General features: G+C 42.9%; 1 protein-coding gene across 2 annotated transcripts; it reads right to left on the reverse strand.

Moving 5' to 3' along the window:
* Nucleotides 1-948: 948 nt before the first annotated feature.
* LOC142765305 (sterile alpha motif domain-containing protein 3-like) lies at nucleotides 949-10,510 on the reverse strand. Of its 2 annotated transcripts, XM_075866059.1 has the most exons (9): nucleotides 7,723-10,510; nucleotides 4,830-4,939; nucleotides 4,522-4,752; nucleotides 4,370-4,454; nucleotides 3,506-3,652; nucleotides 1,868-2,092; nucleotides 1,562-1,736; nucleotides 1,354-1,427; nucleotides 949-1,267 (listed from the first exon to the last, which is right to left on the reverse strand). In XM_075866059.1, the coding sequence occupies exons 1-9, from the start codon at nucleotides 7,864-7,866 to the stop codon at nucleotides 998-1,000; spliced, it is 1,461 nt and encodes a 486-aa protein (XP_075722174.1). In that variant the 5' UTR covers nucleotides 7,867-10,510; the 3' UTR covers nucleotides 949-997. The 2 variants fall into 2 exon arrangements, with proteins under 2 accessions (XP_075722174.1, XP_075722175.1); XM_075866060.1 differs by lacking the exon at nucleotides 3,506-3,652.
* Nucleotides 10,511-10,813: the final 303 nt, after the last annotated feature.

Raw genomic sequence — 10,813 nt, forward strand, 5'->3', positions numbered from 1 at the left:
CAATCGACATATGCTCATGAACGGTAGTCGAGGTGAAATGAGCCGCTATTTCACGGCGTTAATCTCGGGTATAGGTGTGCCGGTCGAGGCGGGTAACGGTACGCGTGGGTCATGCTCATCGACGCTACACTCTTAAAAAAAAAGTAGTGCTACTTGCTACTTTTGGGTAGTAACAGTTTGTCACATATGTTACAACCCTGTTAGTAACGGGAGTTAGTAACGGCAAGCGTAGTCACTGTTACTACTCTTGCCGTTCCTAGCAGCAGCTAGTAAAAGCAAGGGTAGGAATCCTTACTACCGTTGCTGTTACTAACAGCAGGTAGCAACAACAAGGGTAGTAACTGTTACTGGCCTTGCCATTACTACTTCCTGTTAGTAACGGCATATGTAGCAATAGTTACTACTACTCCCATTACTATAATATGGTTGTAACATATGTGACAAGCCGTTGCTACCCAAAAGTAGCAAGTTCCACTACCTTCTTCCAAAGTTACGAAGCTAATATGTTAGTAATCGATGCTACGTTCTTACTAGCTACGGCTGGTATGGAGGTACGACAGACTCTTCGAATACACAATTGTGTGCACACCAGGTTAGTTGAATTGATTATTCTGATGGCCATATTTTACCGAGAACATTGTAGCTGTAATGAATGCGACGAAAATGCGGGTATATATACCAATAATATAGATATGCACTATACATATAAAATCAGAATAATTGCCAATGTATTGCATCATGGTATTTAGCACTTTTTCTTGGAAAACACCTGGTTCTGTTCCACACTGCGAAATATATTATCATGAAAGACACTACGAACACACCTCCAAATTCACTGCTGAGTGTCAACGGCCGTATAAAACCACAGGTTTATGCGGCTGACATTGTCAGGAACAAAACAATGCATTGTTCCAAAAGCCAGGGAGCAATGAAATATGCCACACAGTGCATTTTTATATGAAAACATTTATTGATAACACACGTCTGTAGGCATAACTTAAGTTGCCTTTTCAAGCGATGATATTTGCCGTATGACTAGCGGCATCTGCTTTGCACTTGTCGGCAAGCCACAGAAATGTTCAAGTAGAGTGAATGTTTTTTTGTTGGCGCCACTGTACTTGACATCGAATATCCAGTATATTTCCATAAGCGCCGTCATACCTGCAATTACATCAAGCACCTCTACACTAAGCCCTTCAAAGCTCGCAACTATGTTTGTAGCTTCAGAGGCATTTTTGCCCTTCAGCGAAAGGGCAGGGTAGGTGTCCTGTAAAATGAGTAATACATAAAATCAGCATCACTGATGAAAAGTATACTAGCTGATATAAAAAAAGGTAAAGCAAATAAGCTCACCGGTCCCTGCAGAAATCGCGGCTGCTCCTTTAGGAGCATGGGCAGCAACTCGACAATGCCAACGGCAAAGCGATCTGTTGACGAAATATTTTTAGGCACATCAAACTTTCACATATAAGGGCATTGACAGTAATACTCCTATGAAAATGACTTATAAAAGTTTGGAAATTTGGGAAAACTGGAAAAGCTGGCAAGCTTCTACACGTACATTTCTTTTCGTCACCATCCAGTGCCTCGACTTCTTCTTCAATTGCTTTCACAGCTTCCTTCGCGCAACGACGACACTTCGCAAGCTCAAAACACCGGTCTCCATACCGGTTTATAAATTCCAGGACCTTTTTTTCTAAGTTAACGCCAGTGAGAGCAATGAACTCCTCATGAAGCTAGAACGACAAAAAAATTGTACCGAATCACCAACAAATTTGCAACTATCGATAACATAAAAAAACTCATTGTTAAGTTCTCTCACATACATTTCTGCAGCAGGATCAAAACCACAGCTGTTTCTGCTCACCATTTCAGCCTTTGCCAAAGCAGGGTATTTCAGCACCACATCTGCTGTTGATGGCCTCATTTCCTTCATCCACTTCTGTCTAGATGGTCTTGTCTGCTCCATAGAATCACCGAGTTTTTGCATGTCAGGAATAGGCCGCTTGATTTCTTTCACCATGTAGTCAATATGGCTATTAATTGTAGCCTCATCATGCTGAGAAGCGACATGTTGGGAGAGATCTACAATCTAATCAGCAAAAAAAAGATGGTACTGCACAGTGAAAGATCACGACAAATGACATGAAATAGGCAGACATGAAAACTCAACTTTTTGCTAGCTCAGTTGAAGAATGTTGGCATTTTTTTGAACTGGACATGTGTAGAGAACTCAATTACAGGGTTGACTTACGTAAGAGAACTGAAGCAGTGTGTACTGATACCATCTTGCTCTGCGAGTGTGTCATAAATTATGTTAATATCAAAGTTCTCACAATGATTCTCTCCAATGTCGACCACCTCGGCACTTCACCACTTCCAAATTTACACCTTGTGAACCAGCATATCGCAAATGTGTGTGTAAAACCAGTGAACCACGCCTCCTACCTATATCAGAAGGAGTCTGAAGAGGTAACACTGATTTTAAATATTGCCAACTGCGGTGTCGGTGTTAGAATACAAGAGTTGTTGCCTTTATATGTATGTCATATATGTAAAACTTTGACCAGATATTAGTTAGTAGTGCTTGTTCTTTCATATAAAAAGAAAGTTTGAAAACTTGAAATTTCGAACCTAATATGTATCTTGCCTCCCCCCCAAAAAAAAATGTTCACCTCTAAAAAGCTTCTGGAAAAACATTGGTTTATGTATAGTTACATGGTGTAGTCAACAAATAAAGAGCAATAAGGAGCTTTTCTAATGTAGAGGACAGACAGATATTGAAGCCAAGCATAGCATATGGGCATTGTTTATGGTGGCCACTGAAAGGGCATTAATTATCGCTGGTTGGAGCTTTCACATCACATGCTCACTGAGCTGCAGTAGTTTGATTTCACCTGTCCACTTATTTCAGTACTCATGCGAGTTTAATAGTTGAATCAAAGGATTGTCAGTCACTTTCAGTGATAAGTATGGTGCAAAATGTAGAACACAATATTTAAAGCTGGAATGATGCATGATGTCAATAACAAGCTGATACCGAGCAATAAATCTACTACTTGCTAACCAAGGAGCATGGAATCAGCCAAGTCGGGAACCTAGCTACAAAATGAAGAAAAGAATGAGGAATCGAGCAACATGCCCGCGGCACTTGCTGAAACGCCGAGTTTTAAACATACAGGGACACATAGAAGTTTGATAGAGCGTTACCATCTTGACTCAAATAATAGAGCCTTGCATGAAAACTGTGAAAGTTGTTGTTTTGTTCTCCATAGGAGATAAGATGATTTTTTTGTTTACCAAATTTATTTTGTCTTATTTTGCATTTACTATACTTTAACTGTCAATATGGCCCTGAAAACTTGCCTGGCTTCTTAATGTGTTGATATGAAGAGGTTATATCGTTAAAAACATGAATAATGTTTTACTTCAGTAGCTCACACATAAAATAAGAGTGACTTCATAGTTGAGTTCTATGTACCAGTCCATTTGACGTTTCACTTACCACATGGCAGTGCCGCTTAGTATTGGTGCTTTCTTCTAAGTCTTTGCGTTTTCCGTAAGCTGCTCTCGCTGCTTGAACAGCTGGAACTGTGCACAGAGACTTCCTCATATATGCGAATTTGTATTTCAAGGAGACTTTCCATGAGTCCTGGAAACAACAATTTTTTTTATTATTTCAAATTTCCGCACAGTGGACACTGTCCTCTTTGAACATGGTCACTTTTGAAGCAAATGATTCTTTGGGAACCTTGATACACTGCTTTTAACCTGCTATGGGGCAGAAGCAGATTCAGGTGACAATACCTGGCAAATTTAGCTGTTCCTAGTAATATCAGCATATCTGTTGTATTTTAGCTTTATCTGCTCATTCCAAACTCCGGTTCCTGCATTTTATGTATGTGCTGGAGCCATGCGGCATGGCGAAGATCGTGGCATTTCAGTCGCAGAACTGAGCTTGTGTGAGCCTCTATTCAAGCTGTGATTAGAAACTACATATACCATTAGTGGTAATATTCAATCCCCAGAAGCGATGCATTACATCTGTATTTATCCTCTTAAACCGGTGTTAAAGCTTATAACCAGGGCCAGTTTTTAACTTTATTAATGCATGATATGAATATATTGGCCATGGGCACCTAGTTGATGATTATTATCAAACCCTCAAGTTAATGTCTGCCATTATCAGAGTTCGATGAAACGACTCTAAGAACATGCATGGCAATTATTCAAATGTAATAAATATGGGGTTGAAACTTCTTGAATGCTCTCCAAGAACAAAATAACTTGAAGGGCACCTGCAGTCTAGCTCACCAACATGTATGACATCCCAATAAAGTTATAGGAATGCCATTGCTTTAGTGCTTACCCAGCCTGTGCCAATAGTGTCCCTTAGCACTGGATATTCCAACACGAGAGATTTTGCAGCTGCTTCGTAGAGGCTTCCTGGATAGCTGTAAAAAAGAGCAACTTTAAAACCTGTACTGAATTAAACACATGCAAATACATGCCTATACTTACACTGTTATAGTCATGAGATGATTTGCAATCCACCCTACAATGCGGGATTTAGTGTGACTGGACACTTTTCCTGGTTGTGTCCTTTCAATCGCATCCTTAATATCTAAGGGCACAGGTGGTAGCCTATAATCATTTTCACAGCAGGCAAGCTGCTGACTAGGTGACTGCTCATTACTTTCAAGGGTCTTGGGCAGGCTACCTTCATGCACTGCTGTCACTTTGTCAGTTGTGCTGAAAACAGAGGCTAGTAAGTGATGCAGTTTTCCAAAAGCAATATTAAACTTGGCACCTGAAATTTAGGTACTGACCTGCAGCTCATTAAGAAGTTTTCACTGCACACAAGCCTGATTTTATCTTTCTCAGAGAAGACATGGCCAGCTGGTGGGTCCACAAATTCATCATGTCGGACGTTGTATACCTGAAAGAGATTCAGATGTGATGTTCAAATTCCCATAAAGTTACCTCAATAGGCACAGAACCTGAAGTAAGCAGACTACCAATGTTATATTCAATAGCACCCTAGAATCACTTTACTTGTCCTGTTTTTTTTTATTATTATCATGATGCCGTGTGTATTGTCGAGAAACCCTTAATGTATGTATTGTAAAGAGCATTGTAAATTACTCGTCTGGACATTCGGTATCAGTAAGTTCAGATTTGTGAAATAGTGACAATTAAACTTGTGAAATTTCACTGTTTCATAACATCAATTAGAAATAAACAAAAGCATTTAATGATTGCTGTACTAGCAGAAGATAATCACTGTGCTACAACGAAAAACCACACTCACAGTATCTGCTATCTATAAAATACTGTATACGCTAATGGCACAAGTCTTCATTCAATAGACCATGGAGCCTTATATTTTCGCACGTTGAAGGAATTATTAGGCTGCATTTCTTGCGTGCGCTAAGCTGAAGCAAATTTTTTAGCTCTGTTGTTATCTCTGTCGTCAAACTTTTCTTCTACAGTGTATCACAATTTAGAAATTAGAAATGGCTCTAGCCAAGTTCGTAGAGATCTCGACGTTTCGGAACCAATTCGGTATTTTCCTAAGGAGATGACTATATTGGTCATGGAAGCATCTCCCCGTCTTGTTTGACAATGGCCCCTGCTTTCTCTTTCTCTCGCGTATCGGAGGCTGTGAACGTATACAGAGGGAATTGTTCCTAACGACCGGTTCATGTTTACAGGTGTGTTCTGAATGTAACAGCATTTGAACAAGAGCCTCCTTCATAGATTCCTTTCTGTTTCAAGAACAGAAGCGATGTCGAAGTCGATCTTATGATCGTGCTTCTCATATTACTCTGCAAGAACGCTATGCTGCACTTCTATCTTCCAGACTGTTTCTGGGAAACACTTTCTCTGACCTATGTAGCTGGCTTTACCTGGCAGCTATCACCTTTACAAAAATGGCTAAAATTCAAACTGTGTTTCAACATCCAACACCACCGCTTGGCAACACCATAGTTTTTTGCAGAAGCGAAATCATGCGCTAATAAATACAGTGTTGATAGCCCATTAATGTTTCGAGTGCACACATTTCGGCAATGAAATAGCTAAATAGAGATAAAGGATCCGTCGCTATTCCATTGGTAATTTGAATACTCACACACCTAATAATTATTGATGATTTCACTACACAAAGCAACACAATATATCAAAGAATACAAAGCATTAAACACACCTAACGACACCTGCGAGACAGAAATGCCGACCGTGGGGCAAACGTACAGCATTGGTGAACAAGCATCCAGAACACAAGACTGCGCGCGCACGCACGCACGCACGCACGCACGCACACATACACACACGCACGCACACACACACACACACACACACACACACACACACACACACACACACACACACACACACACACACACACACACACACACACACACACACACACACACACACACACACACACACACACACACACACACACACACACACACACACACACAACACTTTACGCTAGCTTTGAGAATTTTCAGTTTCTGACGAGCATACCTGGGAGCACAGCTGGCGGTCCCCCCGCCCCTCACCCTATTGTCAATTAAGACGTAGAAGGGGGTCGCCATGTTTGCCCCACTCATTGACACAATAGGGAGAGGGGTGCTGAGTTTCAGAAGGCAGCGCAAAGTCAGCCAGGGTAGTATGCAGATATCTTTTTCAGAGGGGAGGGCACGTTTCTGATCTATAGTGGGTACCGGGCAGGTAAACGTTCATTTTGTTCTGTGTAGGCAGAGCGAAAAAAAATTTCGGGGTGGGGGGAGAGAACGTGCCCGGCGTGCAACCTTCACCCAGCCCCCCTCTTCAGAGGGGAACCCTGCGCATGCCGATGCTAACAAGCAGCTTCTGCACCCACGCTATTTTCACTATGGAAGATACATGCAGTAACCACAGAAATTAGCCTATTCCATGTCCTTCGAAATTGATAATAAGTCTTTCTTGTAGTCCAATTTTATTGATTTCATGTTTTACGTGCGGTACAAAAGTCTTACTTTTTTTTGCTGATCTCCTTACATACCTAACCTCTTAACATCCTAGCTATGCCTTTATTCGTGAACAATCTCGCTCAATTTGAACACCAGGAAACGAACTCAGCGACGGCCACTCATCTTACCAACGCCGTGTCTTGGTGCATTGCCTGCTCGATAACTGGATGACCAAGCGCGCTGCCCCACTTTCCGCTAATGAAAGTTCGTGCGTGCCTCCGAGAGACAGATCGAGTGCGCATTTTTTTTTACCATTTTCACCTCTCATCCTCTACATCTGTCATTCCCACTTCCCCATCCTCGGTGCAGTGTTGTTGAGTTGACCTCCGAAGTGAGCCACAGTTACGAGGCCACACTTATTTCTTCACTTTTTTTTTAAAACCACCCCGATAGCCGATTCGCACCATTACATTATCGCAACACAACCACTGCGAATGCCAGCAAAGGGTGGTTGCGCGCCGCCGAAGCGGAGATTAAACCTGGTTTACATCTCCCATCAGCAACTCCGAGACCACGTGCACGCTTCGCGGGCCGACAGCTCCAGTGAGAGAGCAGGGCAAGAAAAGCCCCACGCTTCGAAAAGCGCGAGCGCATGCTTGGTAAAACTGTTGAAGCACGTGCTAACAACGGAATATAATCAGTACTGTTTGGGCCACTGTCACAATGCAATTCGATGCACTTCAGGATAGAGACAACATACCTCAATCCGGCATGCTTGCAAAGAATGGCCAAAGTCTGTCGTCTTCAAGGCTTCCAAAATGTCCGCCTCCGTCGGTCCACGAGCAGAAATAATCTTCTTGCGGCCTTGAAATGACACCAAATATTGGAATTCCGGCGGCTCCATGAATACACAAGCACGTGGGCGCGGGAGGAAAGCTGCTGACACGTTCACACTGCGACAACCTGCTCTTTGCCTGGCTAGCCACCCTAGCCTGGCTCAGCTTCCGTCGATGTGTGCGCCCCCTGCCGCGTTTCAGTAATCAGCGCCTCCTGAAGGTAACTATCACAACGACGCTGTCTGTTGTTAAAATTTTGAATCTTGAAGACCATTTGGCTCTGTGCAGCGGAAATTTGTCCTGTCTGAAACCTGTAGCTGGCATGCGAAGGTAATAAAGAACATTTTATTCATTATGCCGGTCCAGTTGGGGACAGCGAGTGAGTAGAAGGGCATGAAAAGAGAACAAGTTCTCCCCCCCCTTTTTTTTTCCTGGTCTCTTCTCTCGCTTTCTTATTCCCATTTCATCTCTCCACTCTAGTCTATTATCCCCCTTCCCCAGTGAACCACTGCTCAGGTGTCGCAGTTGGCGGCAAATATTTGCGGGGTTCACTTTTCCTTTCTTTTCCGATTCTGAAAACCACTGCCCCCCCCCCCCCCCCCTAACGTTCGACACTGTAACGCGCCACCACCTTCCATGTTTATATAGCTTACAATTATGCGCTTAACCAGATGGACATTGGTACAAATAAGTAAGACCACCACAAAGAAGCTAACTCAATTCAATTTGTGTGCATCGAGCGCACAAATTAATTAATTTATATTAATTCTCTGCTGCATGACTCGCTCGTGTAGGCAGATGCCACGTCCGTTTTAACGTGAATTTACGACGACAGAAGTCATGTGCAGCTACCACTTCGCTCAATACTAATTAAGCAGCGGTTGTGTTATTTCAGATAGTGTGATGCAGCTCCCCACGTGTTGTTTTGAAAGGTGTGAGACACAGTTTTCAAGGCCACTCGTAAAAACAAACTGCTTCAAGCATAATGTAGGCAAAGAATTCTGTTATCTCTCGGCCATTCGATGAGAACTTGAATATGTTCTCCGAGCACGTGAATGAAGTGCTAAGATTTCATTTATCGTGGCCATTGAGTTCGTGACAAAACAATCACCGGTGTCAACATCATTTATTCTACAAGCGATATTATGTCACTTCCGCACGGTCTCACTCCGAGAGAGACTCTAATGGAGTGATTGTGTTGCATGTAGGTAATATTCACTATCAAAACCTGTGTGAGAAATTTTTTTTGTTGCTTCAAGGTCTTGTTGTTCTGTTAGGAAAGATATACATACATTGGCTGAAGGAAAGAAGTGAAAACTGAACGGCTCGTTTTTCTTTGTTCGACAGAATATTAATGAGGACTAACAGACAATGATGCCAGAGATAGTATAGGGAATGTTATTCGTAGTTATTGCAATGTAAGTTTGACGAAATAAAAGTGGACGAAAAGGTAACTTACCGCAGTCAGGGACCGAACCTTCGACACGTGCGATGCTCTATATATAGAGCAGAAGTTGGCACAGCGACGGGCCAAATGGAAGGGGGGGGGGGGCTTTGCGAGCAAAGGGATAATGTAAAAAAACTGTAAAATCATGTTTATTTTAAGCACGCGTCATGAGGTTCCAATTAAACATTGGTTACTAAAAAAATTGCATTTTAGGCCAAAACTGCCTGGTCCTTTAAGTATACGAAGAAATAAGGTTAGAAGGAGAGGGGGGGGTGGACGTCCTGCCGGGGCCACATATATAGTAGTGCCTCGCGGGCCGCAGGTTGCGAACCCCTGCTCTGGAGCATCGCATGCGTTATTCGAAGGTCACAGGTTTGGTCCCTACCAGCGGACTGCTATCTTTCCATGCCATTTTCTTTCTTTACATGTACATTGCAATTACTTCTAATAACACCCTCTATATATTTCTTGGAGTCATTGTCTGTTAGTTCTAATTAAAATCATGTTAGTTGACAGAATAATGGGGCGGGTGGCTGCCTTTACAAAGCTCGTCGGAGATATGACCATATATAGTTTAGCTAGACCACTGCGACGCATTTAATCAGGATGGCCCCGGCATATCGTACAATTGAATGGTATCCAGAGGACCGCTGAATCACACTAAAGAGTTCAAACATATCGGGCGCGTATGTCTTCTCGATCTGCAGTTGTCCAATTAATGTTTTATTATTCTTCTTAGAAAGTATTCCCAACCTCCGCTTCTTAAGATGGCACACTGTCTGCCATATTAAACCAGTACACTGCAGCGTCGAATCGGCATGCATATTCCATCGGCATATTTCACTAGACCAAAAAAAGTGACACTTTTTGGTTGAGATCTCGGTTTGTGCTCCGAAACACGGAGCCCAGAGTGGTCTATAGCCACTCTAGACCACTCTAAGTTACTGTGACCATTGTGCCAATAGACAACTGAGGTGGGTGTACGTGGGGCAACCGGGTTGGTGTGTAAAAATGGCTGATTGTTCGAGTTGGTGTCGGTGTGTAAACATTCGGCTAAGCGAGCATCTTAATAATTCTTCTACAAACGGCTATTCACTCAAGTCTAAACACTGTGTAAAGTAGGTACCAATAACACGTGTCACCCACTTCTCGACAAAACAAACATTTGGTATCGCCGCCGGGATCGTTGCACTCGAGAGTCGTTCAAATTTTTACATCATCACCAGACGTGGACGCAAAAGCAAACCTTTGCTACCTTTTGATGATTGTGATTGTGAAGCGGCGATGGCGTAGTGGTTAGAGCATCCGCCTCGCATGCAAGAGGTCCGTGGTTCAAATCCCGGTACCGCGCAGTTCCCAACCGGATTAAAAAAAAAAAAAAAAATCCGCGTGTTGATGGAACTGCATTAAGAGGCCTGGGGTGCGGCCTCACCGGCAAACACCGCCGAGAACACACTCCCTCACCAGAGAAGGATTGGCCACCCTGGTGCAGTATCTGGCCACTACCTCCCACATGATTACGTCAAATAACTCACGGCCCTCAGTCCCCAGCAGCTGCGAAGCAACTG

This window comes from Rhipicephalus microplus, chromosome 6, assembly GCF_043290135.1.
Source record: "Rhipicephalus microplus isolate Deutch F79 chromosome 6, USDA_Rmic, whole genome shotgun sequence".
Classification (NCBI taxonomy): domain Eukaryota; kingdom Metazoa; phylum Arthropoda; class Arachnida; order Ixodida; family Ixodidae; genus Rhipicephalus; species Rhipicephalus microplus.

Coding starts and splice junctions, on each gene's coding strand:
- LOC142765305 (XM_075866059.1), bottom strand. CDS start 7,866: ATGGAGCCGCCGGAATTCCAATATTTGGTGTCATTTCAAGGCCGCAAG. Junction 2,093..3,505: donor CTAAGCGGCACTGCCATGTG/GTAAGTGAAACG, acceptor TTTGCTGATTAG/ATTGTAGATCTCTCCCAACA. Junction 1,428..1,561: donor GGATGGTGACGAAAAGAAAT/GTACGTGTAGAA, acceptor TTTCGTCAACAG/ATCGCTTTGCCGTTGGCATT.